Source organism: Thamnophis sirtalis, unplaced genomic scaffold, assembly GCF_051295495.1.
Source record: "Thamnophis sirtalis isolate CommonGarterSnake01/CBP01778 unplaced genomic scaffold, rThaSir2_p1.2 scaffold_2, whole genome shotgun sequence".
Classification (NCBI taxonomy): domain Eukaryota; kingdom Metazoa; phylum Chordata; class Lepidosauria; order Squamata; family Natricidae; genus Thamnophis; species Thamnophis sirtalis.
In genome coordinates, this window is record NW_028261382.1 from 15,092,144 (window position 1) to 15,119,776 (window position 27,633).

The 27,633-nt window shown below is 43.8% G+C and overlaps 1 protein-coding gene across 1 annotated transcript in view; it reads left to right on the plus strand.

Annotated features, from left to right (window-relative positions):
• Positions 1–27,633, plus strand: part of PCSK6 (proprotein convertase subtilisin/kexin type 6) — a 132,229-nt gene that overhangs the window by 89,055 nt on the left and 15,541 nt on the right. Inside the window, exons 12-17 of the mRNA XM_087704317.1 lie at positions 5,201–5,389; positions 9,670–9,806; positions 14,506–14,685; positions 19,493–19,595; positions 20,170–20,366; positions 23,674–23,761. Coding sequence (XP_087560443.1) covers positions 5,201–5,389; positions 9,670–9,806; positions 14,506–14,685; positions 19,493–19,595; positions 20,170–20,366; positions 23,674–23,761 — 894 coding nt within the window. The remainder of the gene's footprint in view (positions 1–5,200; positions 5,390–9,669; positions 9,807–14,505; positions 14,686–19,492; positions 19,596–20,169; positions 20,367–23,673; positions 23,762–27,633) is intronic.

The following is a 27,633-nucleotide window of genomic DNA, read 5'->3' on the forward strand; positions in this document are numbered from 1 at the left end:
ATACATTTATTGAATTTATCATTCTTTGCCCTCTAATCCCAAAGGCGCTTTTTCAAGAGACAACTGGACTTCCTTGTTTTGCTTTGAAGACATTTCGCTTCTCATCCAAGAAGCTTCTTCAGAGCTGAAGAAGATTCTTGGATGAGAAGGGAAACATCTGGGATAACATTGTCCTTGAGGACTGAGAATCTCCATAGGCACTTTGCCCTCTAACTTACTTACCCTTTGCTCAGCTATTCATTTTACTAGCAGTTTGAAGTAACAGCGGCACTGAAAAAAAGTGAGATACAACCAATCCTTGTCACAGCATTCTCACAGTCACGTGATGGTGCTTGGCAACCAATGTGTACTTAACATGCTTCAATATCCCATAATCATGTGTTCTGACCCCCTCCCCCGTCCAGTAACGAATGCCGAGACAAGCTTAACTGGAATGTACTTTAATAGCAAGACACCAAGACCTCGGTGGCTGAAAGCCAAGCAGAACAAACAGATAAGGACCTTGGCAGCAACTCAGACAAACTCAGGCAGCAATAAACATAGATAAGGCTTGGCAGCAATCCAGCCTGCCAAGCTCACAGTAATGTCCTCCGACATTCAATCCTGCGTTGACTTCTGCAAAGAGGGGTGTGTGCACAAGTAGCTTTTTATAGTCTGGAGAGGAGCCTAATGACCACCAGTTGAGTACAATCACCTCCTGTAACTGTGTAATTGTTCCTGACGCCTAGTAGCTCTTAAATGGCGTGCATCCAGGAACAACTCACTACTGGCCTCCGGCTCACTCTCCCTTGTCTCCTCCCCACTGGTCCAAGGCTCAGGTGCCTCCTGGTGGCCAACCAGCCTCTCTACCGCCCTGTTCGGAGTCAGAACCCTGTCCAGGGTCCTCCACATCCTCCAGAGCCGACTCATAGGGCCCCTCGCTGTCGGAGTCTGGTGGCAGCTCCAACGGCTCCTGCTGGGCCACAACAGTCATGGGATCACCATTTCTGATCTTCCCAGCTGCCTTCTGACAAAGCAAAGCCAATGTTCTGACCCAGCCTTAGCAGAACCAAGAAACAAAACCCCTTGTCCCCAAAAGCCCTCTTTATTTAACTATTGGTAATTCATGACATCCACACACAGAAAAGTCCAAGCAATAATCCTTCCAAGGGTTAACGGGAGTACAGAGCTCATCGGTTCCTTCAAAGATTTTTGCTTCCCATCCAAGAAGCTTCTTCAGAGCTGAAGGGACAACCATGACTTGGAGGGCTGTGAATCTCCATAGACACTTTGCCCTCTAACTTACTGAGTGCTTATCCTTTGGCTCAGCTGTTCATTTTACTAGCATTCGATTCTCTCTTTATTTGGACCATGGGGGGCTGCTCAGCTAAAACCAAACAGCACAGAAGTGTCTCCTGCCGGCTTATGTAGCAACTTGGTAGGAAGCCAGGAAGAAACCAGTTTTGGGCTGCAGGCTGTGAGCAAAGAATTGGCTTTGCTTTGATCAAGGAAGTCTGTCCCGGCCATCCTTCACCTGGCTTTCATGATGTTCCCTGCGATTTACGACCTGAGCTGCTGCTTGGCTGCTCTCCCCTAGCAGTTGCTCAGTTCCATCTAAGGAACGGGAGAAAGTCTTCCAAGCAATCGAGAGCATTGATTAAAAGGATATTGTTTCCCCCATTTCTGCTAGCATCCAGCTTAGCAACAATGATGTCTGTCTTTGGGCTTGGCTTTTGATGGCCAATTCCTGGACATCCCTAAGGCATCAAGATTACTCTAATGATTGAGCAGAAAGCAAAAGAACTCAAGGCGGGATCGAAGAAATAATAGTTGCCATGGTGTTATTCTTAATTTTCTTTGGTCCTTAACACCATAGGTTCACCGTGACCTATGGCACGCATGTCGGAAATGGCATGCAGCACCATCTCTATGGGCATGCCAGCTGTTGCCCGTTGCTCTTCTGGATTCCATGAACCAGCCAGCTGGTATTCGTGTGTGCTGGAGTTCTGGAAACTGGAAGGGCAGCTCCTTGGTGCGCATGAGCAACTGACCAGCTGGTCTTCGCATGTGCATGCACATCAGAAACCAGCAGACCAGGTGACTGGTGCACATGCACACACCAGAAATTGGAATTGAGCTTCCCTGTCCGTGCATGCGCTGAGGGAGCTGTTCTTCCAGTTTTTGGCATTCCCACGCGCACGCGCCCCCATTTCGGCACTCGATGCCGAAAAGGTTCGCCAACACTGACCTAATACTTTTAATTTTTATATGTTGTTTTTAAAAAGGTATCTTGATTATTTTACTCAACCCATCAAGATAGTGCTATGTTGGACATGTGGGGAAATGGTTACAAAGCTCACAACAGAATAACAGAATTGGAAGGGAAAAGGGCGGCCTATAAATGCTAATAAAATGAAAAAAAAATGAAAAATGAAAGGGACCTTAGAGGTCTTCTAGTCCAACCCCTTGCTTAGCAGGAAACTCTATACCATTTCAGGCAAATGGTTGTCCAGTCTCTTCTTAAAAACTTCCAGTGTTGGAGCATTCACAACTTCTGGAGGCAATTTCTCCTTGGTTCTAGACTCTTTTCTCCTTGATTAATTTCCATCCATTGCTTCTTGTCTTGCCTTCAGGTGCTTTGGAGAATAGCTTAACCCCCTCTTTTTTGTGGCAGCCCCTGAGATATTGGAACACTGCTATCATGTCACCCCTAGTCCTTCTTTTCCTTTAACTAGGAAATTCCAATTCCAGCAACCAATCTTTATATGTTTTAGCTTCCTGTCCCCTAATCATCTTTGTTGCTCTTCTCTGCACTTCTTCTAGAGTCCTAAGATGTATGAAGTCATCAATGAAGTTAGCATAAAAAAAACCCAAATTCCTCATTAAGAATAGCATCATGGCTTCAAAATCTAGGACTGGTTTGGACAAAATCCAACAGCAATTTTTCTTGCAGCTGTTAATAATAATAGGATTGCCAACATGATTGCCAACGTCCAGTGATGGATATGACACAAGAAGTAGAAGAATAGCACTAATCTGAATAGCACTAATCTGAAAAGGGAGACCACAGCATACCTTCAACATGACAAAAAAGCCTTCCACGCTGCCTCTTTTATCTTGTACTAGCTGATAATCCGGCATTGCCCGGGTATTTATTTATCCTAATCCATACATTTGTCCTCAAAAATAATCCCGGACCAAACATAATTTCAAATATTGACAACAATACCAGTGTAACGTAGGATTGGATTTCCTAGAAAACCTTGAATTCTCTGCCCTTTCATTCTCTGTTTGGCATTGGCGCTGGGGACGGCTTCAACTGCACGTTGAGGACCACCGAGCAGAACAGCAAAATCATACTGCATGCAAGTAATGTTTTGAAGTTCACTTACAAAGATCTTTTCTCTCCAAGAAATGACATCACCGCTCATGGTTTTCATAGACTCTCCTTTTATGAGTAAGCCAAAAAATAAAAGACCAGTAACATCCTCCTCCAGAGGAACCTTCACCAGATGCTCAAAAGCATATCCACAGAGCGAGTCTGAAACCAATGAGCAAGCCTCTCCCTGTAAATTAGACATTAGCAATATGTTTTGGATTCTAAGTGAGAAGTTGATTTATTGCTGGTGGCAATGCAGCAGAATCAACGCCCCTCTCCCTCTTAAAGCATGGAACCCTTCACTTGAAAGAGAACCCAGAATGCTATCTTCTTCTAAAGGGAAATGATTAAAAACAGTTGTAGGACTGAGGTTGGAAGCTGCCCTGTGTTAAATCATATTTGCCTTTGGTGAGTAGCCTAGCCTAGCCTAGCCTAGCATAGCATAGCATAGCATAGCATAGCATAGCATGGAGGAATGAAGAATAGAATAGAATAGAATAGAATAGAATAGAATAGAAATAGAACGGAACAGAACAGAACAGAATAGAATAGAATAGAATAGAATAGAATAGAATTCTTTATTGGCCAAGTGTGATTGGACACACAAAGAATTTGTCTTTGGTGCATATCCTCTCAGTGTACATAAAAAGGCAAGATACATATAAGCATAAATGCATTTTGCATTTGATCTGCAAATCACATTTGCAGATGATACTAAGCTGGTAGGAATAGCTAACACCCTAGAAGATAGGCTCAAGATCCAGATGGATCTTGACAGACTTGAACACTAACAAAATGAAATTCAATGTAGAGAAAAGTAAAGTCCTACACTCAGGTAAGAATCACCAAAAAGACACATAGAAACTGGGTGAAACCAGGCTTACTAGCAGTGACTGTGAGAGGGATCTTGGAGTCTTAGTGGACAACCAGCTAAATATGAACCAGCAGTGTGCAGAGGCAGCCAAAAAAGCCAATGCAATCCAATCCTAAATTGCATTAACACAGGGATACAATCAAGATCAAGTCAGGTACTAATACCACTCTATAAAGCTTTAGTAAGACCACACCTATACTGCATCTAGTTTTGGTCACCATACTATAAAAAAGATGTTGAAGAAAGAGTGCAGAGAAGAGCAACCAAGATGATTAGGGGACTGGAGGCTAAAACATATGAAGAACAGTTACAGGAACTGGACATGGCTAGTCTGGTGAAGAGAAGGACCAGGGGAGACATGATAGCAGTCTTCCAGTATTTAAGAGGCTGCCAAAGAGAGGAGTGGGTCAAGCTATTTTCCAAAGCACCCAAAGGCCAGAGAAGGAATAATGGATGGAAATTGACCAAGGAGAGATTCAACCGGGAAATAAGGAGAAATTTTCTGACAGTGGGAACAATCAACCCATGGAACAGAAGTTGCCTTCGGAAGTTGTGGGAGTTTCATCACTGGAGGCTTTTAGGAATAGATGGGACTGCCATTTGTCAGAAATTGTGTAGGGTCTCCTGCTTGAGTGGGGGGTTGGACTAGATGACCTATAAGATCCCTTCCAACTCTGTTAATCTGTTAAATCATGCCCTGGGTTTAATCTGGCTCAATTTGTTCCGCAATGAGTGACAATGACTCTTGGGAGTGACAAACAGGATTGGGGTGTTGGGTCCCCTGACTTGGAAATGATTGGGATGGATTACACCTTATATTTATCTGAATTTAGAGGAAATGGATTTGAGTTAATCTTGAGAATTAACATTTTGAAGGAAGTCTTCCCCGTGTGGATCCTGCTGCTGTTTGAGAGATGTCAGTAGGCTTGTCTTTATTCTCTTTATTTTTGTTATTTCCAACCACACAGGTTCATCCCTGCCAATAAAACAATCCGAACTATGACTCTAACCAGCGCCTGTGCTGACAACCCAGAGCATCATGTGGCCTATTTGGAGCATGTCGTCGTACGGATTTCCATTGCGCATCCTCGGCGGGGAGATCTACAAATATACCTAACTTCTCCTTCGGGAACCAAGTCCCAGTTGCTGGCGAGGAGGTGAGTGGCACTGGATCTCATCCACAACACAATTGGGATCCCGACACAATTGGCATTCTTGGATACCTCCCACTGTTTCCCCAAGGAACTGATGGGGAGGGAGCTCAAGGGAGGGAGGGAGGAAGGCAAGTTTCTAATCTTCCCACAAGGCAACCAATGGGGTTGTCCAAAGAGCCAAAAAAGGGGGCGAGATGGAGAATTGAAGAAGTTGGCTTTGAAACAGGAAGGCAATGATCTTATTGCTGAAAATGATCTGGGAGGAGGACATGTGTCCTATGAATGCTGCCCTAAGTAACCTCAGTTGGGTCAAACTTTGAGGGTTTCTCAGAAGCAATGCATGGAGTTAGACTAGAAGACCTCCAAGGTCCCTTCTGAGACCATCATTCTGTAATCTGTATCTGCTTTTTGACCTGGATTGGCCATCGAATGATAACAAGCAGCCTTACTGAAGACTCAAGCATAGATATAGGGAAAAGAAAGGTTTTAAATGAGTGACTTTGTCTTCCATTTTTTCTTTTTTCCTCTGATGTTCCACCCTGATCTAGTAGTTTTCCTGGATGGATTCTAATTGTATTGCAGCCTTTTCTTCTTTGACATCCCAGAGAGATAACAGGACTTGGGTGACAGGAGATGTAATGAAAGAGGTTCCCCTTTAGCAATAGCAATAGCACTTAGACTTATATACCGCTTCACAGTGCTTTTACAGCCCTCTTTAAGCGGTTTACAGAGTCAGCCTCTTGCCCCCAACAATCTGGGTCATCATTTTACCCACCTGGGAAGGATAGAATGCTGAGTCAACCTTCAGCTGGTCAGGATCAAACTGCTGGCAGTGGGCAGATTTAGCCTGCGATACTGCATTCTAACCACTGTAAAGGGAAGGAAGGAAGGAAGGAAGGAAGGAAGGAAGGAAGGAAGGAAGGAAGGAAGGAAGGAAGGAAGGAAGGAAAATAGCAATAGCACTTAGACTTATATACTGCTTCACAGTGCTTTACAGCCCTCTCTTAAGCAGTTTTCAGAGTCAACCTATTGTCCCCAACAATAATCTGGGTCCTCATTTTACCCACCTTGGAAAGATGGTAGACTGAGATTTGAACTGCAGCTAGCAGTCAGTTGAAATAGCCTGCAGTACTGCACTCTAACCACTGCGCCACCTCGGCTCCTTTCATGCTAAGCCAGAAAGAAGCAAGCCACCTTACATCTTAGCTGTAACTGACCCAGCCAGTTGAAAAGTGTGCTTGTAGCTTGCCAGTCATTCCAGCCCATTTTATGGGATCTCTGATTATTCATCTCCTTCAACCCACGAGCCTTTTGCATAATGATATCTTTGTAACCACCCTTTCATCTGTACTGTTTCGTTTTCATATTCCAACTTGGTGATTTGAAATTCAGAAATCCAGTGGAAAGGAGGGGGGAAAAACGGGTTGTAGAGAGTGAGACTCTCCCTCCTTCGTTTCTCTTTCATCAGAGAAATGAAAGGTGCGATTTCATTTGCTGTGAATATGAACAAGAGGTCTTAATCATCCTTTATAGAAAGGCGGGTACCGTTTGCCCAGCCGAGTCAGGGTTGGCTGAGCCGCAAAACAGAAGTGCCCTTTGGACACAAATCATTGGGCAGCAGCGGTGCTGAAGCAAAGCGAAGTGGATACATTTTGGGGCAGCCCCTTGGCAAGAACCAGTGGAGGAAAGCTGGTAGCACACGCAAGTGTATTAAAATTGAAATGTGTGTCTCTTTCCCGGCTGACTTTGTTGATTGCAAATTTTGATGACAAGCATTTGTCAGTCATTCTGTGGCCACATGTGCTTGTCATTCCGTTGGATGAGATGGCGGGGTGCCAAATCGGTTGTTTTAAACTTCACATTTTGGACATGAATTCCTGCTTTAAAATTCAACACTCCAAAGATTGTAATTTGGATTTTTGTGTCATTTTCCTTTGGAGATATTATGGTACGCTATTATATAAAAGTAAAAAAGTTGAGATTTTATCTTATTACCTTATTCTACTGCTCCAGAAGGCATCAGAAATCAATGCTTTTTTTTCCTTTCTTTTTTCCATTCTACCTTATACTTTTCTCTCTTCCCCCTTTCCTCCCCTATTTTATCTTTATCTTTTTATACACTTTTGTATTTTATGCTTGGTTAAAATTAATTAAGTTATGAACCATGGAAACACAGGCTTTGCAAATGCATCTCTAGTGTAAGTCTCAAAATGGAAAAAAAAAGTCAAACTATTTCTTGGTTTCAAAATCAGAATACAAGAGAGGTCTTTGAAGGGCTGCAGTTGGTTATGTTGTGGCCTCCCAGCAGCCAGTGGAGCTGGCAGCAGTTTCGGACAGTGAGGAGGTGGAACATGGGCCAGTCCTGGAGGCTGGGGAAGGCTGTGGTGGCTCTGTGGGCTCTGTGTTGGAGGCAGAGATGGGGCCAGAGCAGTATGCCAGTTATCAGCTGCCTTCAGAGTCAGACATCAGTGAGGCAGACAAACAGCTGGAGCCTGTTCCCAGTGTGTGTATGCACAGAGTTGCCAGACGAAGGGAACAGCTAAAGAACAGGGGTCGACTTGGGAGTAGGGCCACAGGTAGATGGTGAATGGCCCCTCCCAGAAGAAATAAAAGAGGAGCAAAAGGGGCATGGAGTTTCGAGACTTCTTGCCAAGTTTTGCAGATATTGGCCTGGCAGCTCTCCAAGCCAGATAAGGTCTGTGACTGTAAATCCTCCCTTGAAAGACTTTGCTGGATGTGAATGAGCAGAATTCACAGTAAATTAATAAAAGGGATTTTTGTGGGGACAAGGAGTTTGCTTCAGGCTCTTGGGAAGCCAAAATCAGAACAGATTATATAATAAATATGACACATATTTCATATTTATGCATACCTATATAACAGCTAGTTGGTGGATACAGATATTTCTTGAATCAGGTATCAGAGCATGGTTTCATTTATATTTTATTTAATTTACTGTCCAATCCCCCAAATCCTGGGAAGTTTACATGTTGACTTATTTGCGGTTTCTTCCAACCCATTGATTCCCCACTCCCTCTGAATTACCTTCTATGAAGACTTTAAAAGCAAAAGACTTGCAAACTGTGTTGCTTTGATGTATTTTACCCATAAATATCACTTGTCATAACGGGGTAACTAATTATTGAGTTTCTAAAATGTGATTCAAGACAGACGTTGAAACTCACACGGATAAGGAATCTCCTTATAAGATAGAAATCCAAAATTTACTTCCAGCTTGACTTTATAAGTTTAATGGCCCTTAAGCTTCAGATGTAGCTTTGGGCATAATTAGATAATGTTGGAAAATAAAGAAATGAGGAGATGATTCATTGAAATATGGTTGAATGGATCTTTCATTATGATTAAGCTTCTTGTGTACAGCACATAAGCCTAACCGAATAGAGTTTCACTAGGACAATTGTGTTAAATGTAGACATGATAGCTATTTCTTAGTGTTAGGAAGGCCCAGGAGCTAGGCAGCTGAATGCAGTCCTGACCTGCCTCTCTCCTCCCCTCCATTTTCTCCCCTTTCCTTGTTTCCCTTCCCTCCCCTTCCCTTTCCCTTTCCTTTCCCGCCCTTCCCTTCCTTTCGTCTCTTCTTCCTTTTCTCCTCTTCCTTTCCCTCCCCTTCCCTTGTTTCCCTTTCATTTCCTTTCCCTTCCCTTCTCGTCCTTTCCTTCCCTTCTCATCCTTCCCTTCTCATCCTTCCTTTCCCTTCATCTCTTCTTCCTTTTCTTCTCTTCCCTTTCCTCCCCTTTCCTTTCTTTCCCTTCCCTTCCCTTCCCTTCATCTTTTCTTCCTTCCCTTCCCTTCCCTTGTTTCCCTTTCCTTTCTTTCCCTTTCCTTTCTTTCCTGTCCTTCCTTTCCCTTCTCATCCTTCCCTTCCCTTCCTTTCCGTTCTCCTCCTTTCCTTTCCTTTCCTTTCCTTCCCTTCGTTCTTCCCCTGGAAATTATCTCTGATGAATTTTATTAACAATAAACAATTTTATTAACAATTATGGGGACATAGTTCCTGCTGTTTTCGGTGGCAATAGTAAAGTGCATAGCCTTTCTTTTAAAGCACAAAGTAAACTCCAACCTTCTTTCTAAACCATGAAGCAAGCCCCATTTCCTTGAAATTCTGACTCCACCTACAACAACACGATTGACTTGGCTGCTCTAAGCAAATAACCCCCCTCCCAAAGCAAATAACCTCCCTCCCAAAGCAAATAACCCCCCTCCCAATTCTGCAGTTTGGTCAATAGTTTGAGTCTGAACTCTTGATTCTGGTATCTCGTTAACAGACAGCATGATGAGTCTAACGAAGGCTTCAAACACTGGGAATTCATGACTGTCCATTGCTGGGGTGAAAGGGCAGCTGGAGAATGGACACTGGAGGTGCAGGATAAACCCTATCATGTTCGCAACCCAGACATACAAGGTAAGCGTGTAAGAGTATTTGCAGTCCTTTTTACAGTGGCTGGATTCACACTTTGCGCCAAGCCATAATTTGTACAATCACAGCTGACTAACTGAGCTACAATTGACTATGCTTACACGGCACTCTTGGCCATAAATTGTGGTTTGTGCTCTGCAGTGGCTAAGAGTCATGCTCAGTTAAGCTGAAACTAAACCAACCACATTGCAGTTCCTGCAGCCAAGTCATAATTCTGAGTGTCTTCCACGCTTAATATATACCAAGATTTCTGCTGATTGCTTCCAAAGGTTAGTTACAAGCTGATTCCTAAGAAGTCCATTTCTTCTTGGTTCCATATTGACTTGTACTTGATTTTGTTTTTCTGGGGGGAAGACAAGAGGAGGGAAGAACCAACTCCACAGTGCCCAGATTCCAGGAAGGACCACTACTCTATAACAAATAGAGAGTTTCCATGGATATTTTCAACCAGAAATGCCTAACTACTGTATATCTTTGTTGAACTGGTTCAGTGAGTCATTTGATGGATAAAGGAGTCAGAATTCTCACCATGAAGAAAAGGAGAGAAGAGAGAAGAGATAATTCTTCTGAATGGATTTCCATTCTCATGAGAAGTTCTCAGTCATCATGGGGGAACGTGATGGCTCAGTGATTAAAGATGCTGAGCTTGTCAGACTGGGTTCGAGACCCGAGTGCCATGTTATGGGGTGAGCTCCCATTACTACTTACGATGTAAAAAGATGTTGAGACTCTAGAAAGAGTGCAGAGAAGAGCAACAAAGATGATTAGGGGATTGGAGGCTAAAACATATAAAGAACGGTTGCTGGAATTAGGTATGTCTAGTTTAATGGGTGACATGATAGCAATGTTCTGATATCTCAGGGGCTGCCACAAAGAAGAGGGAGTCAAACTATTCTCCAAAGCACGTGAGGGTAGGACAAGAAGCAATGGGTGGAAACTCATCAAGGAGAGAAGCAACTTAGAACTGAGGAGAAATTTCCTGACAGTTAGAACAATTATTCAGTGGAACAACTTGCCTTCAGAAGTTGTGGATGCTCCAACACTGGAAGTTTTTAAGAAGATGTTGGATATGCATTTGTCTGAAGTGGTGTAGGATTTCCTGCCTGAGCATGGGGATGGACTAGAAGACCTTCAAGGTCCCTTCCAACTCTGTTGTTCTAAATACTTGCCTCAGCTCCTGCCCACCTAGGAGTTCAAATGCGAGTAGATAAATTGGTCCCACCTTGGTGGGAAGGTAACAGTGTTCTGTGCCTCTTGGCATACAGCCATGCTGGCCACATGACCCCGGATATTGTCTTTGGACAACAGTGGTCCCTCAGCTAAGAAAAGGAGATGAGCACAGCCCTGTGGAGTCAGACATGACTGGACAGGGGAAGCCTTTACCTTTTTTATTTTCTCATGAAGCTCAACAAATTCATGGCTCTAAATTAGTGTCTAGAAGGAGCAATTATCACGAAGCAAGGAGGAATGCTTGCTTTTCCCTGGTTTTCAAGATTCGTTGGCAATAGTGACAAGGCCGTCACCCTAGAAACCTTTCCTCTGCTATCCTCAAATTGGTTGACTTCTTGGAACTCAACAAAGAAAAGAAGGTTCTTTTGTGGCACATTTTAAAAATGCTTCTGTGTACTGGACAGACACTGTATTTATCAAAGCAAATGATATATGTCTGCTCTCGGTGTCACTGTCCTTTATTATAGCTTGCAGACTTTCTGAGAGTGACATTAATGACCGGTGATGAATTGGTGTTTGAGAAGAAGGCTTCATTCCTCCTTGGAGTCTTCTTTCTGCCTGAATTTTTGGTCTCTGGTCTCTTTCCCTAAAAGAACCATAAATTATGTTCAGAGACGATGTGTGTGTGTGTGTGTGTCATTTGCCCCCCCCCTCACCCCAGTCTTTACAGGAGGCTAAAAAGCAACAGAAATCTCCAATATAAATTCCATTAGAAAGCACCAAACTAATTTGTGCTGACATACAGATCCAAAAAAAAAGCTGTGTTGAAATGTAGGATTTCTTCCTTCCTTTCTTTTTTTAATTGTTTCTGGTCTTCCAGGCCTTGGCAGTGGAAATCAAAAGGTGTAATTGCCCTTGACACCACACAAACTATGCCAGGGCTTTGTGGTGGCACCAATGAAGTTGAAATCCAGAACAGTCGTAACTTTGCCAGTGGAGTAGATTTACTCCAATGTTGTTGTTAATTGCGAAGTTGTGTCCAACCCATCATGACCCCATGGACAATGTTCTTCCAGGCCTTCCTGTCCTCTACCATCCTCTGGAGTCCATTTCAGCTCATGCCTACTGCTTCGGTGACTCCATCCAGCCACCTCATTCTCTGTCGTCCCCTTCTTCTTTTGCCCTTAATCTTTCCCAGCATTAGGCTCTTCTCCAGTGAGTCCTTCCTTCTTTTTTAAAAAAGTTTTTTTTTTTAGTCTCATACACACATTTACAAGTATACATACTCTTAGTTATAGTTGTAGTAGTTGTAGTTTATTCAATTTGTATGCCGCCCTATTCCCGAGAGACTCAGGGCGGCTAACAACCAAGGGGGAAGGGGCTACAAATAGGAAAATAAAGACAAACAGATTAAAATGCAACAACATTCGCAACATTCAAGTGGGGCTGGAAATTCATCAGCCCCAGGCCTGCCGGAACAACCAGGTCTTAGTGGCTTTGCGGAAAGCCGGAAGGGTGGTGAGGGTCCGGATCTCAACGGGGAGATCGTTCCAGAGGGCCAGAGCAGCCACAGAGAAGGCCCTCCCCCGGGGAGTTGCCAGTCGACACTGGCTGGCAGATGGAATTTGGAGGAGGCCTAATCTGTGGGATCTAATAGGTCATAGGGAGGTAATTGGCAGGAGGCGGTCTCTCAAGTACCCAGGTCCAATACCATGTAGGGCTTTAAAAGTAACGACTAGCACCTTGAAGCGTGTCCGGAGCCCAATAGGCAGCCAGTGCAGCTCACGGAGGATAGGTGTAACGTGGGTGTACCGAGGTGCACCCACTATCGCTCTTATTCTTATCACATTTTAACACTTTTAAACATTCATTTTTTCCATATAAAAAATAAAATATACGATCGGGATTGCTTTGCTTACCATCCCATACACTTATTTTGTTTTACCTCCACCTTACTTTTCTTTCCTTTCCTTTTCTCCCTCCCTCCTTTCTCTCCTTTCTTCTTTCCTCCTCTCCTTTCTCTTTCCTTCTTCCCCTTCCTCTCCCCTACTCCTCTATACCTCTTCCCCTTCATACCTTCTCTCCTCCTCTTCCTATCCCTCCCAATCTTCCTCTCCTTTCCCCTTTCTTCTTTTCCTTCCCTTCCCTTCCCTCTCTTCTCCTCTCCTCTTCCTCTCTTCCTTTCCTCTTCTATTGTTGTGGTTGCCTGTTTTCCTCTTTCGTTCCTTCTCGTTAGGTGGCCAAAGTATTCACTCACATAGCCAGAGGAATAAACCGGCAAGGGGAAGTAGATTGAAGAAAGGGGCAAAGGTTGGGCAAAGCCCCGGAGGCATAAATTTCTCAGCCTTTCCCAATATGATATCTTACAGAGCCCTTGGGATTATATCTCCCAGAATTCCAAGTACCACAGCTCTGATGCAGGCAGTTCACTTGTAAAGATGCTTGCATTTGTATGGTGTTGATGGAGATACCTCCTCTTGCCACCTCCCAACTGACTTGCTTTCTTTCCATACAGTTCTCCAACAGCTGTTGGTGTCACAGATTTCCTAACCATCTGCCCATGTATAATTGCTGCAGAGAACTGCTCTCCAAACAGCCCTTTTTCTGAAGTACAGAATACGCATGCACATTGGTTGTAAATCCCTTTTTTCAGAGCTGTCGTAACTTCTAACAGTCACTAAAAGATTGCTTGTAAGTCCAGGACTACCTGTATTGAAGTATTCCCAGTGTTCCAGGAAAGCTCTAAAGATCATCATCTTCTTCTTTTAATGGTAGCCCTAACCCATACTCCCTTGCAGGGTGGAGTCTGGGCAACTGCATGCAGCTAGCAGAGGGTTTACTGGCCAGATGACCTTCCTGTTGCCAATGCGGAGTTTTGTTCAGCAGATACGTTCTCATTGCGCCCGGAGAGAGAAATATCTGCCTCTACCTAGGATTGAACTCACAGCCTCCTGATGGTGAGGCAAGAGCTCCACCTCTAGGCCACTGAACTGCGTAATGGATTGAGCTCCTGTTACTTGTCCCAGCTTCTGCCAACCTAGCAGTTCGAAAGTGCGTAAAAAATGCAAGTAGAAAAATAGGAACCACCTTTGGTGGGAAAGTAACAGCGTTCCGGGCGCCTTCGGCATTTAGTCATGCCAGCCACATGACCACAGAGACATCTTTCGACAGCGCTGGCTCTTTGGCTTTGAAATGGAGATGAGCACTGCCCCCTAGAGTCAGGAACAACTAGCACATATGTGCGAGGGGAACCTTTACCTTTTACAACACTGGAAGTTTTTAAGAAGAGATTGGGCAACCTGGAAAGTCTGAAATGGTATAGAGTTTCCTGTCCAAGCAAGGGGTTGCACTAGAAGACCCCCCAAGGTTGCTTCCAACCCTGTTATTCTTTTATTCTGCTCTTGTACCATTTTGCACCTCTTTCAATGGGTTCTTCATTCACTAACATTGAGAACCTCTTAACTAAAATTATAGCTCATTGAGGAAAATCATGTCAACTTTTAATCTTTCCTAGGGAAGCTAAAAGAATGGAGCCTCATTTTATACGGAACAGCTGAGCATCCTTCCTCTAATATCAGCACTCAGCACTTTAGGTCAACAATGCTGGACCCGCCGTCTTTGGAAATGGAGCTTTCAAAAGTCGCTTTCTTCCAAAATCAGATGGAGATCCCAGAGGAAGAAGATGAATATACAGGTAAAATGCCCCAAACTGTTTGTTTCTCCTTTCTAGCTCTGCTTCAGAAAAGAGCAACTAAAATGTTCAAAGGCCTGGAGACTACAACATATGAAGAATGGCTGCAGAATTTGGGTTTTTCTGGTTTAAAGAAAAGAAGAATTAGGGGCGACATGATAGCAGGATTGCAGTATTTGATGGGCTGCCACAAAGAAGAGGGGGGTCAAATTATTCTACAAAGCGGCAGAGGGCAGGACAAGAAATAATGGTTGGAAACTAACCAAAGAGAGAAGCAATCTAGAACTAAGTAGAAATTCCCTAACAGTGAGGACAATTAACCAATGGAACAGTTTTCCTTCAGAAATCGTGGGCATTCTATCACTGGAGGATTTTAAGAAGAGACTAGACAATCACTTATCTGAAATAATATAGACTTTCCTGCTTGAGCAGGAGGCTGGACTAGAAGACCTCCAAGGTCCCTTCCAGCTCTATTCTATTCTAGTCTTCCTGTGCATAAGGAGCCATGCAGGGGTGAAATGCTACCAGTTCAGACCATTTTGCCTGAACCGGTAGTGAAAAAATGCTACCAGTTTGAGCAAACCGGTAGTCACCTGTATGACAATCAGCTTTGCCACGTGATTTATATTTGCTAATAAGCAGGAAATCCTGCTTCCTGGAGAACCTAGATCGTACGGCACAGTTGTTTCCCTCCCCCCCTCGCTGTTCTACTTACCTTTGGAGACTTCTTAAGGCTTCTTAATCCTCCTTTTGCAGCATTGTGTGGTAGCGCCTGCAGTGCACATGCACGCAAAGCGCACGTTTGAAGTGAACCGGTGGCAGACTTCAGAGCCTTTCACCCCTGGAGCCATCCATTGTTTCTTGCCTTTGAAAAAACCAGTCCAGGCACTTTGCAGTCTAGGAACACGGAGAACGTTTATTTCAGGATTGCTCAATCGCCCACGAAGCTAAGCTTGGAAATGTTCTTCTATGAATTTCCAAGAAGCTGTTTCTCTTACAACATAATGAAAATCAGCAGCAGGGCATTCCCTTTCTTCCTTGGGAACCACAAATACAAATTCGGATAAAACGAGATCCCTTTCAGATTTCCAAGAATTTTGGTTTTAATTGAAACAACAAGAAAGAAGAGACATTCTGGCATTGTGGGGGCTGGCCTTGTTAGGCTTGGAAAAGAACGAGAAGGACTTTTTCAATTATGGGAACATCTGAAGTTGATTTCCCATAGTCAGAGAATGGAACTGCGCAGCCCCCACAATACGCTTTGTGTCTCCTGGTGGCTGCCTTGTTCAGAAGAATAGAGACAGCAATTAAAACACCAATGACAACGAGGTCCTTCATTTTTATACAAAGCACACAATTTTCCTTCCCCCCCCCCCCCCGGCAAGCTTTGATCAAACTGTTGGGAAATAAAACTGTGTCTAATGTAAAATGTCATTGTATGATAGAACCACATGACGGGGCCAAAGTAATTAAGGGTCTTCTGAAAACTTAGCCACTGTCTCTGTGTGAGTTGTGCCCAATCTAGCACTGAACACACAAGTCGGCTAGTATATCCCAATCCTGCAAAACGAGAGGGGGGCAAAAATGCAATGGCACTTTTCATGTTGTTCCAAGGAGAAACTTGGAGACGGGAGTTTCTAAGAAACACGGTCTTCTTGCTAACACTTATATGTAATGATAATCTGAGGCAGATGCTTGGTTTTTCAATGGAATGGTTGGTTTGTCCAACTGTCTCCTGACTTTCCTAAGGCATAGATGTCCCTGTAGAAATGAGCTCTTCTCCTGAAGAGAAAAACTCACTAAAATTGTCTGAGGCAGCCATGCAGTTCAGATGTGGAAGTAGCCCTAGACCAGGAGTCGGCAATCTTAAATACTCAGAGGCACAAAGGTCCTAACCAGAAGCCCCCTGTTCAATTCTGTAGCCGACCGGATATCCGGTTCCCCCACCACAGAGTCTCTCCTTCTAGCGCGGCATCCTTTTTCCTCTGCTGACCGGAAGTCCAGTTCCCCCACCATAGAGACTCCTCCTAGTACGGCTTCCTTTTTCCTCTACCTGTCTTAACAGAAAGCCTTATCAATTGTGGAGCTGACCTGCAATAGGGAGCCACAGCAGAGGAATGAAAGAGCCACATGCAGCCCCAGAGCCACGGGTTGCCAACCCCTGCCCTAGACCATAAACTTGCTAAGAAGATTCTCAAAAGCTAATTCTTCAGGTTTAGCTCAGGTCTGTCTGCAGAGGGTCTAGGGCAACTTGCCCGTGGCCATGTCATCACACCCAACTGGCCAACAGGACAACTTGTCAAGGCCAATTCACTGTGGGACAACTCGCTGCAAGACAAGAGTTACACTAATATCAAGAAAGGGTGAAATAGAATCATTAAAGAAAGGATGCCAAAGGAAAAACAAAATGAAATGTGAATGACAACAATTAAAACTATTTTAAATAATTAAATTGAATTGATGAGTTATCCCGCATTGAGTTGTACCTTAGCAATAACAAAGAAATGGTTTGTTCATTTTTTTCCCTTGGATTTTTTTAAAAAAATATTTCATTATTCCCAATTTAGTATTTTAGTATTTTCTAATGGTGTCCCACCAAAGTTCTTTCAGAAAGATTTTGATTAACTTGTTTTAGAGATCCCTCATCCATTCTTAGACACTGATGGGTTGAACAATCAGTGGGATTGCAAGCAGTAAAATTACACTGAGCTACCTTATTACCGCAAAAAAGATCTTCCTTCAGGTCTTTGCAGTAGATATATTGAGATAAATAGATTCTATAAAAACACAAGACACCGGTTTATCCAGAGTTGACGATGCCAATGGCAATGATGATGCCAAGCATCAAACAGAGTAAGCCCCTCTTATCCTTGGATCAGCCCAAGATACATTTTATTGCTTACCAAAGATAAGGTTCCTGCTTTCCCCATTTCACACACAGATAAGTGCTCACTCTTAACTTCCATACAGGAAGAGTGATATGGATCTTTCTATCTAGAACAGCAGGTGAGTGGAGAGAATGCAGGAGAGATAGGCTATGGAGTATACAGTCTTGTTGCCTCAAAAAGAAGAACAGATTTGAGATGCAGAAGAAATGGCTAGGCAGTTGAAATGGCAATAGATTTTTAAAAGGGCAGGAATAGACCCCACAGCCCCCCCCAAAAAAAACCAACAAAAAAAACCTTATTCATTAATCCTGAGTTTTCTACACTGTTGGCTCACAGGAAAAGTTTTCTACATTAGGAGTCACACATGTTGCACACGGAACTTAATAGTTACCATACAGTCATGCTATTAGAACACAGGATATTGACCAAACCTTAACAGGGGTTCACATAACTTTGTGGTCTTTTATCGATGTTACTTTCCAAGTCCCAAGTCAATAAAAAGCTTAGCAGGTTGTCAATTCAGTTAGCCAAAGGCTGTAGCTATGATAAAACATTAGAGTATAAATGAGATCCTTGGTTGTCTCTGAGCTTGGTTGTTTTCCTGCAGACCTTTCATGACCCAAACTAGGAAACATCATCAATGCAGGCTCCACTCCCTTCTAGCACTGATGATGTTACCTACTTTGGTAATGAAAGGTCTGGAAGTAAAAATCCAAGCTCAAAGAGAGCCCCAAGGACAGCTCATTTCAACCTTGAGCTGCAAATGTAGCAATAGCGCTTCTATACGGTTCCCAGTGCTTTGCATCCCTCTCTAAGAAGTTTACAGAGTCAGCCTCTTGCCCCCCCCCCCAACAATCTGGGTCCTCATTTTACCCACCTTGGAAGGGTGGAAGGCTGAGTCAACCTTGAGCCTGGTGAGATTCGAACTGCCAAATTACAGACAGCCAGCAGGCAGCAGAAATAGCCTGCAATACTGCATTCTAACCATTTCACCACCAGGTAGGAGAATGAGAAAGGGAAATAAGAGAGGAAGGGAAGGAAGGAAGGAAGGAAGGAAGGAAGGAAGGAAGGAAGGAAGGAAGGAAGGAAGGAAGGAAGGAAAATAGCAATAGCACTTAGACTTATATGCCACTTCACAATGCTTTTACAGCCCTCTCTAAGCGGTTAACAGAGTCAGCCTCTTGTCCCCCAACAACCTGAGTCCTCATTTACCCACCTTGGAAGGATGGAAGGCTGAGTCAACCTTGAGCCTGGTGAGATTCGAACTGCCAAATTACAGACAGCCAGCAGGCAGCAGAAATAGCCTGCAATACTGCATTCTAACCATTTCACCACCAGGTAGGAGAATGAGAAAGGGAAATAAGAGAGGAAGGGAAGGGAAGGGAAGGGAAGGGAAGGGAAGGGAAGGGAAGGAAGGAAGGAAGGAAGGAAGGAAGGAAGGAAGGAAGGAAGGAAGGAAGGAAGGAAGGAAGGAAAATAGCAATAGCACTTAGACTTATATGCCACTTCACAATGCTTTTACAGCCGTCTCTAAGCGGTTAACAGAGTCAGCCTCTTGTCCCCCAACAACCTGAGTCCTCATTTTACCCACCTTGGAAGGATGGAAGGCTGAGTTAACTTGAGCCTGCTCAGATTCGAATTGCTGAACTGGCAGTCAGCAGAAGTAGCCTGCAGTACTGCCTTCTAACCACTGCACCACTGCAGCTCTTCTCCTTTATTGGCACTAACAGATAGTCCAAGGGCCGCTATTATTAGGTAGGGTCAAGCAAATGAATCAAGCAACAGGTACTTTGTGGTAGTATGAAGACTGGATTACCGGATATATGGTACGTTGATAGACCAAGTGCTGGATGCCATTGTGTAGGTTGGACTAGGAAGAGTTTTATATCTCTTCTTTCAACAGATCTGTCTGTCTCCCTAAGGTCTGTGTCATAGGGAATGTGGCGACCAAGGATGCGATGGTCCCAATGCCGATCAGTGCCTGAACTGTTTCCACTACAGCCTTGGAAGTGTTAAAACTGGCAGGTAATCAGCAGGAAAAAAGCCAGGAAAAGACGGGGGTCACTGAGGGGGTTTAATGCATTTTGCGCAGTTAGTTCCACACTCAAGATTTCTAAACTAACAACATGTTGTATGTCACTCATTTCCCCACCTGTCCTCTGGGTACACTGTGGCTATTAACCTCAGATTTTTCATAGGTAACATGACCACCAGACAATTCCTTACCCTTTTTTAATATCAGTAGCTTCCTCCTCCCCCTGACGGGCTGATAAAAAAAGCTAAACTAAGGTCTCCAACTTCTCCTTTCTAACTCCATCCTTCTAAGGCTGATTTCTCCAACTTGATGTCCACCAGGCAGGTCAAACTACAACTCACATAATTTCCAGCCCATGGAGCTAATCCAATAACATCTGGAGGACACCAAGTTGGGGATCTTGGTCTAAGATCGACCCAAGAAATGAGCATTAATGTTTTATGATGGAAGACATCAGAAAAAGAATCTATGCCAGCTACTTTGCTGCTCTTCTTCGTTTGGCAGCTCTTGCCATCGTGGGTCCTCCTTTTGGTCTAATCTGGAACGTTTGTGGACTTTTTCCAGGAAGTGCGTGAACTCCTGCCCTCCTGGCTACTTTGGGGACAGCCTGCAACGCAAGTGCCGCAGATGTCACAGGGGCTGCGAAGCATGTTTGGGCAGAAGTCAGAACTCATGCACAGCCTGCAAGCGTGGCTATTATCACCATCAAGAGACAAACACTTGTGTGATGCTGTGCCCAGCTGGGTTTTACTCTGAGGATGGTAAGAATGGGGAAATCAATACCAGCAGTCACTACTGGGTGGAAATGCCACCCCCCCTTCTCTGAGGGGACATTTGCAGTACAATCTACAATGGTTTCTCACCTATTATAAAAATTTTAAGTTCATTTTCATGAAAGTGGCATGAATAATTCCTGTACTGTGCTGTCTCTGTTTTCCTTCCTTCCTTCCTCCCTCTCTCCCTCCCTCCCTCCCTCCCTCCCTCCTTTTCTCCCTCCCTTCCTTCCACTCTCCATGTTTCCCTTCCTTCTTTCTTTCCTTCCTTCCTTCTTTCTTTCCTTCCTTCTTCTTTCCCTTCCTCCATTCCTCCCTCCCTCCCTCCCTCCTTCCATGCCAATTATTTTTATGTATTTTTAATTGTATCCATCTTAGTGTACTTTAGTTGGTCTCTTGCAAAACAGATCTAGAGTTACCATCATTAGCAACAATATAAAAACACATTAACTAAGAACCGTAATAGTTTTAAATCAAATAATTTGTCTTTTAATTGATTTCACATTTTTCAGATTGCCAAAGCTACCCCGAAGCTCTCATAAAATGGAAAGAAAAGCATAAAACTTTCCAGCGCATTAAACAGAAGCTTGTAGCCTTTGTAGCATCTTTTGCTTTAAGAGCCAGTTTTGTTTTCATCCTTCCTTGAAAATGAAATAGCTTCTAAAACCTTTAATGTTTGCACTCAATCGGCAGTTCCACTAATTGATGGTTGTCCTGCTTAGGGAGGGCAAAAATCAATCCGTTTTGGTTTTGTTACATTGTAGGAGGGGAACCATGTCAGTCTGTAGAGACAAAACATTAAGAGTCTGGTAGCACCTTTTCCAAGTAACATTTTTTTAAAAAAAGGTATAAGTTTTCATGATTGAATTTTATTGCATCAGATACATGGAGTAGCTACATTGATATAGGATTTACAGTGGGGTGAGATACAGGATAGATAAATGGATGGATGGTAGGATGGATGTGTTGAAGGTTGGATGGATGGATGGATGGATGGATGGATGGATGGATGGATGGATGGATGGGTGGGTGGGTGGGTGGGTGGGTGGGTGGGTGGGTGGGTGGGTGGAAGGAAGGAAGGATGGGTGGGTGGAAGGTTGGATGGATGGATGGATGGTAGGATGGATGGGTGGAAGGTTGGATGGATGGATGGATGGATGGATGGATGGATGGATGGATGGATGGATGGACAGACAGAGGGGTGGGTGGGTGGGTGGGTGAGTGGATAGAGGGGTGAGTGGGTGAGTAGATGGATGGAAGGTAGGATGGATGGATGGATGGATGGATGGTATGTATGTATATATGTATGTATGGTAGGATGGATGGATGGATGGATGGATGGATGGATGGATGGATGGATGGATGGATGGATGGACGGACGGACAGACGGAGGGTGGGTGGGTGGCTAGAGGGGTGAGTGGGTGAGTAGATGGATGGATGGATGGATGGATGGATGGATGGATGGATGGATGGATGGACGGACGGACGTACAGGCAGAGGGGAAGACAGGTTGATTATACATATGCAACCTGCATTGAGAGCCAGTTTGGTCTAGTGATTAAAGCACAGGATAGAAACTTGGAGACTAATGCCTTTAGCATTAAAGTCAGTTGGATGACTTTGGGCCAATCACCAGGAGACAGTGAGTTCTAGCCCCGCCTTAGGCATGAAAGCTGTCTTAGGCCAATCACCAGAAGACTTCTAGTTCGAGTTCTAGTCCTGCCTTATGCACGAAAAAGTCCCGCGTTAGTCCTGACAGGGTGACTTTGGGCCAGTTCCTTTCCCTCACAGTCTGACTCACCTCACAGAGTTGTGATTGCAGGGAAAATAAGAGGAGGAAGGAGAATTGAGTATCTTCACCATCTTGAATTATATATAAAAATGATAAAGGGGGGATATAAATAAGTATCTGCATTATCAATCTGTCATCTTCTCCTTCCACCCCGTGCCCTGGCTCACCCCAATGTAAATCTTACACCCGTCGAGCTATTCCCTGCATTTGATAAATTGAACCATCCCTTATTTCCTCAGCTAATGCCTTTTAAGGAAACGCATAGCTGGAAAAGGGGGTTTCTTTTCTGAGATTTTGTGACAGGTTTCCCTTTTCCCTAGCTGAAACTAATTTTGCTTCGTGTTTGCGTCGGTTTTCTTTTTTTTTTTCTTTTAGCACAAAGGGTGTTTTTTATTTATTTAGTGCTTGGAAGCAATTTTCCCTAATGTGTACAATTTGGACAGGCGAAGTACTCTAACAGCATTTGGAGAGATACACATATTGTTGCAGAAGTGGGTTTTAGCTAACCTGTTGGGTTAACGTGAACAATTTTCCCTCCCACGGTTATTCCTCACTGATTAAAATAGGAGATCTGGGGACTGATCAAGGCTAGCTATGGTTGGTTGATTGACACGCTGCAGGATTACATTACTGAACCCAGCATTTAAATAAATGATATTTCTAATTGCAAGTGAAGACTTCGAAACGATGCAACTAAACTAATTTAATCAATGGGATTGAGTAGTACTGCGGATTTGGCTTCAGAATGATGGCTTGCAGAGACGTGCATCAGAGGTGGTATCCAGCCGGTTCTCTCTGGTTCGGGTGAACCGGTAGTGGCGGCTGCCGGAGGCTCCTCCCAACCACCCCAATATAATGTGCAAGCATTGCGCATGCGCAGAAGGCGGTGTGCATGTGCAAATGAGGCACGTACACTCACATCTGCGAACCGATAGGGAAGATAATTGAATCCCACCTCTGACGTGCATATAATATGTATAAGCAGCTTTTTAAAGTATATTTCTGAGAAAAGATGCAGCTGCTTTAAAGAGTTATAGAGCCACCATCCATGTCCTTACTTGTAAGGTGAAATGTCCTGGATTCAGATCGAAAGTACTGCTTAATCTTATTACTCAAGACATTGATTTAATCTCCTGCCAATCTGAAATGGGATGAGGAATGTTTCTGACACTTCTCAATAAAATCTGAAAAAAGCATCGGTGGTTTTAAAATCAGCCCTTTAAATTAATTGACCTGGGTTTTGAATATTTAAGATATGCTTGCCAAAGTTTAGAATTTCTCCAAAATGAAAAGGTCTAGAAAATGATATATCTTAAGTTGAAATGAATTATTTCTGTCATCCCGCCTATTTTTTTTTTAAAAAAGTACCGTTATTATTCAGTGCCGGATGGTTCAACTTGCCGTTAAATACTCTGTAAGTCATAAATGTTACATCTTGCAATTATGCGTTCATAATCGCTGGAATTTCTTTTCACCCCGGCCTCTTCTCTCTGCCCTACAAAGGTCAAAGACGTTGCCAGAAGTGTCATCAAAACTGTAAGAAATGCTTTGGCGAGATGGACAAATGCTCTGTCTGCAAAGATGGATTCAGGTGAGTAGGAGCTGGTGGAGAAACAACGCAAGGATGTCAGAAGTTAGCCCCTTGCTAGGAACTAGCACTGCAGTTTCAGCTGATTGAACAAAGAAAAGGAGATGCTAAAAATTGCTAATGGATTGTTGACCTCCTTGCTGGATCTCCTGTAAATATCACAAAGTCTACCCTGTTTCCCTGAAAATAAGACCTCCCTGGATAATGAGCCCAATCAGGCTTTTGAGCACATGCGCTAAAATAAGCGCTCCCCTAAAATATTTAAACGCATGCACAGCCGGTCGCATCATTTTCGCAGGGAGGGAAACATGCCCCATGTGCCCCACACGCACCTGCCAACTACATGGAGTGGCCACCACGCAAACCTTTCTCTTAGTGGCAGCCGCAAAAAGAGCAGCAGGCCCAGCTAAGAGTGTGCCAGAAACAGAGACAGAGCGTCCGGCCCTCTCTGGATCAGCTGATCCCCGGGCCATGGGGAGAGATTAAGGGGCCTCCTGCACCTCAAAAATAATAAGACCTCCCCGAAAATAAGGCCAAGCATTTATTTCAGGGGCCAAAAGAAAATAAGACACTGTCTTATTTTCAGGGAAACATGGTAGGTGATGTGATTTCCAGTTTATATGTTTCCATCATTTGAAATTTCCCACCCTTTGATCCTCCTGGTTTTGCAATAAGCCCTTTACAGGCTAATCTTCTAACCAAACTGTTCACTGCGGGAGGCATTAACAGGCCAGGACCTTTATTTCTAATAAGGACACTTTTAATAAAGAGACCTTTTATTTCTCTTAGCTTGCTTTCTTTCTTTCTTTCTTTCTTTCTTTCTTTCTTTCTTTCTTTCTTTCTTTCTCTCTCTCTCTCTCTCTCTCTCTCTCTCTCTTTCTTTGTCTTCCTTCCTTCCTCCCTCCCTCCCCCCTCTCTCTTTCTCTTCCTTTCCCTCCCTCCCTCCTTTTCTTTCTTTCTTTCTTTCTTTCTTTCTTTCTTTCTTTCTTTCTTTCTTTCTTTCTTTCTTTCTTTCTTTCTTCTGAAATTCTCTAAGCCAGAAACTTGGAAATGGTTTTAAACTTTTATAGATAATTCCCAGCATCAAGTAACAAATATCTATAAAATAAGGGAAGTGTGATTTTGCACTGTGTAAAGTGACATCCCGGAACACATTTTAGTAAGTGAAAATTGATGCAGAAGAAATTTGGCAGACAGCTCCTATATATTTATGCCCTCTCTTTAGATGACAGGACATGGATGTTGCTCAAGGTGGCTTATAGGGAGAGAGGGAGAGAGAGAGAGATGGCTGATAGATGGAGGCAGGATACACATTGCTTATTGTAGGAGTAGATTATCTTTTTTGGATCGGTGTGTACATTTAGAGGTTTTGGGGGGAAAAACAACCCCATTATGTGCATTCGCAGCAAATGGCCATTTAGGATGGCATAGCTAATTAGAAAATATCCATTTCCTACAAAGGAGATTTTCTCCGCAGCTGTTGGCTGTTGGCTGACCTTGTCTGGTCTTGGAAACTATGCAGGATCGGAGCCTAGGTAGTCAACAGACCAGAGATGGCAATCAATTTCAGCTCTCCACACTCAGCTCCACTTCCAGTAAGCAACTCAAGCTTTACCGACTTGACGTTGATAGATCAGTTCTCCACTGTGGAGAAGAAAGAAGTCATATACAGGTAGAAGATCTGCCCATTTCAGACCATGGAGGTCAAGCCATACTGTATGTCACTCCCAAGCTTTCAGTCATGGACCTTTTCTTCTGTTGTTTTTGGCCAATGGGTTCTTGACTCTTCTTGGGTGTCAATGCTAGAGATTTTTAACAGATTAACAGAGTTAATCCAGCATGGGGAGGAAGCAACTCCTGGCAGTGACTCCCTTTTGTTCTGATGGACAATCCTGCCCTCTTCTTACTGAGTAAAAGATATTTTGGTCCTGTCTTCTGATTGCTTTTATTGTATTTATATTAGTCTATCCAGCCAACCTTAGAATTCAAGAATTATAACTCAAGTAGCAGGAGGCTTCATAAAATCATGCAATAGAATAAAAGCCATCATTACTATAGATAAAACACTGCAAGTTCACTAGCTCTATTTGAAGAAAAAAAAATAGAGCAGCACTAATATCTCTTTACTATGGGGAGAGGATTCCAGGGACAGAAAAGTTCCTCCATCCACATCACCTCTATAGGCAGCTTGGTCCTTGAGTGGAGTGGGGGTCTACAGCTTGTGCCCCTGGGCAGGTCAAAGGTCATAAGTGACATTACTGGAAGGATGTTGACATCTTTGGGAAAGACAGGGCTAATTCAAGAATATCAGGAGAAGGAGTCTGTTTCTGTGGGAAGCTTCAGTAGTTTGTCGTTGTTCAGTTGCTAAGTTGTGTCTGACTCTTTGTGACTCCTTGAGCCATAGCACCAGTGGTGGGATTCAAATTGTTTTACTACTGGTTCTGTGGGCGTGGTTTGGTGGGCATGGCGTGGCTTGGTGGGTGTGGCTTTGTGAGTGTGGCTTGGTGGGCATGGCAGGGGAAGGATACTGCCAACTCCCTGTTCCCTTCCCACCCCACTAACCTGCTTTCAAGCTCTGTTCTCCTGTTCAGGGTAACAAAAGAAAATCAGCTAAGAGGCAGCGGGGCTGGGCCAGAACTACTCAAAATGTCTGCTACTGGTTCTACAGAACTGGCCAGAACCTGCTGAATACTACCTGCACCTTACCCTTTCCTCCACTGTCTCCGGAGTTTGCCCAAATTCATGTTCGTTGTGTCAAATGTACTTATCTCATCATCTCAGCTTCTGCCATCTTCTTCTTTTGCCTTCTATCTTTCCCAACATCAGGGTCTTTCCCAGGGGTGGGTTCCTGCCAGTTCTAACCTCTTCTGTAGAAGAGGTTCCACAAATCTACCGTGCTGTTTAGAACCAGTTCCAGCTCCCTCTCCCCGCCCATCCGCACATCATCAAGATGAAGAGCGAGAGAAGGAATTCTGGGAGTTGAAGTCCACAAGTTTTAAAGCTGTCAAGTTTGAACACCCCTTGGGGTTTTTTTTCTAAATGGTTAGGGGTGCAAGGGTCTTGTAACTTGACAGCTTTAAGACTTGCACACTTCAATGCCAGAGTTTCTGAGTCAACATTTTGGTTGCTAAGCAAGAGCGTTGTTAAGTCAGTTTCACCACATTTTACAAGTTGGCCATGCCCACCCAGTCACATGGCTGGCAACCTGGTCACATGTCTGGCAAGCTACTCCCACAAAGTAGGCCACACCTACAGAAGAGGTTCTAAAAATTTTTGAAATCCACCGCTGGTCTTTACCCAGGAGTCCTCTCTTCTCATTTGGTAGCCAAGGTATTTGAACTTCAGCTTCAGGATTTGTCCTTCCCAAAAATGAAAATAAAACTCCCAATCAGAGTTGATTTCCCATGATTAGCCAATCCAATGTTCTTCATTTAACACTAATGTCCCAAGTTATCCGTTTGTTTCAAATTTCTAAGCCGGATCTATTTCCAGCTATATGCTTATCCACAGTTTTTCCAGGGTTGGAAGATCGACACCCCCCACCTCCTTTTTCGGCCCCACTCTTCTCCAACAGTTTTTAAAGAGATAATTTTAGCAGAAGTCTGCAAATTTAAAGAATCTCACCCAGCCAGCGCACTGTTCTTTTTTTCACTCTTTCCATTCCATTCTCCTGCGATTGAGCTGGCACAGCCTTGGATGGCACGCAGTGCCCTTCTTTTCTTTCTGCCAGCTTGAGAGCTTCCCTGCGTCTTCCAAGGAGTTAGCGATCTCTTTGTATTCTACAGAGTTTTCTCTCTTCTTCACCATCCCTCCGAGGTGGCTTCCGTCTGTTTGAACCTTTAGACAGGAAGAATCTCCATTGAGCCCTATGGAGG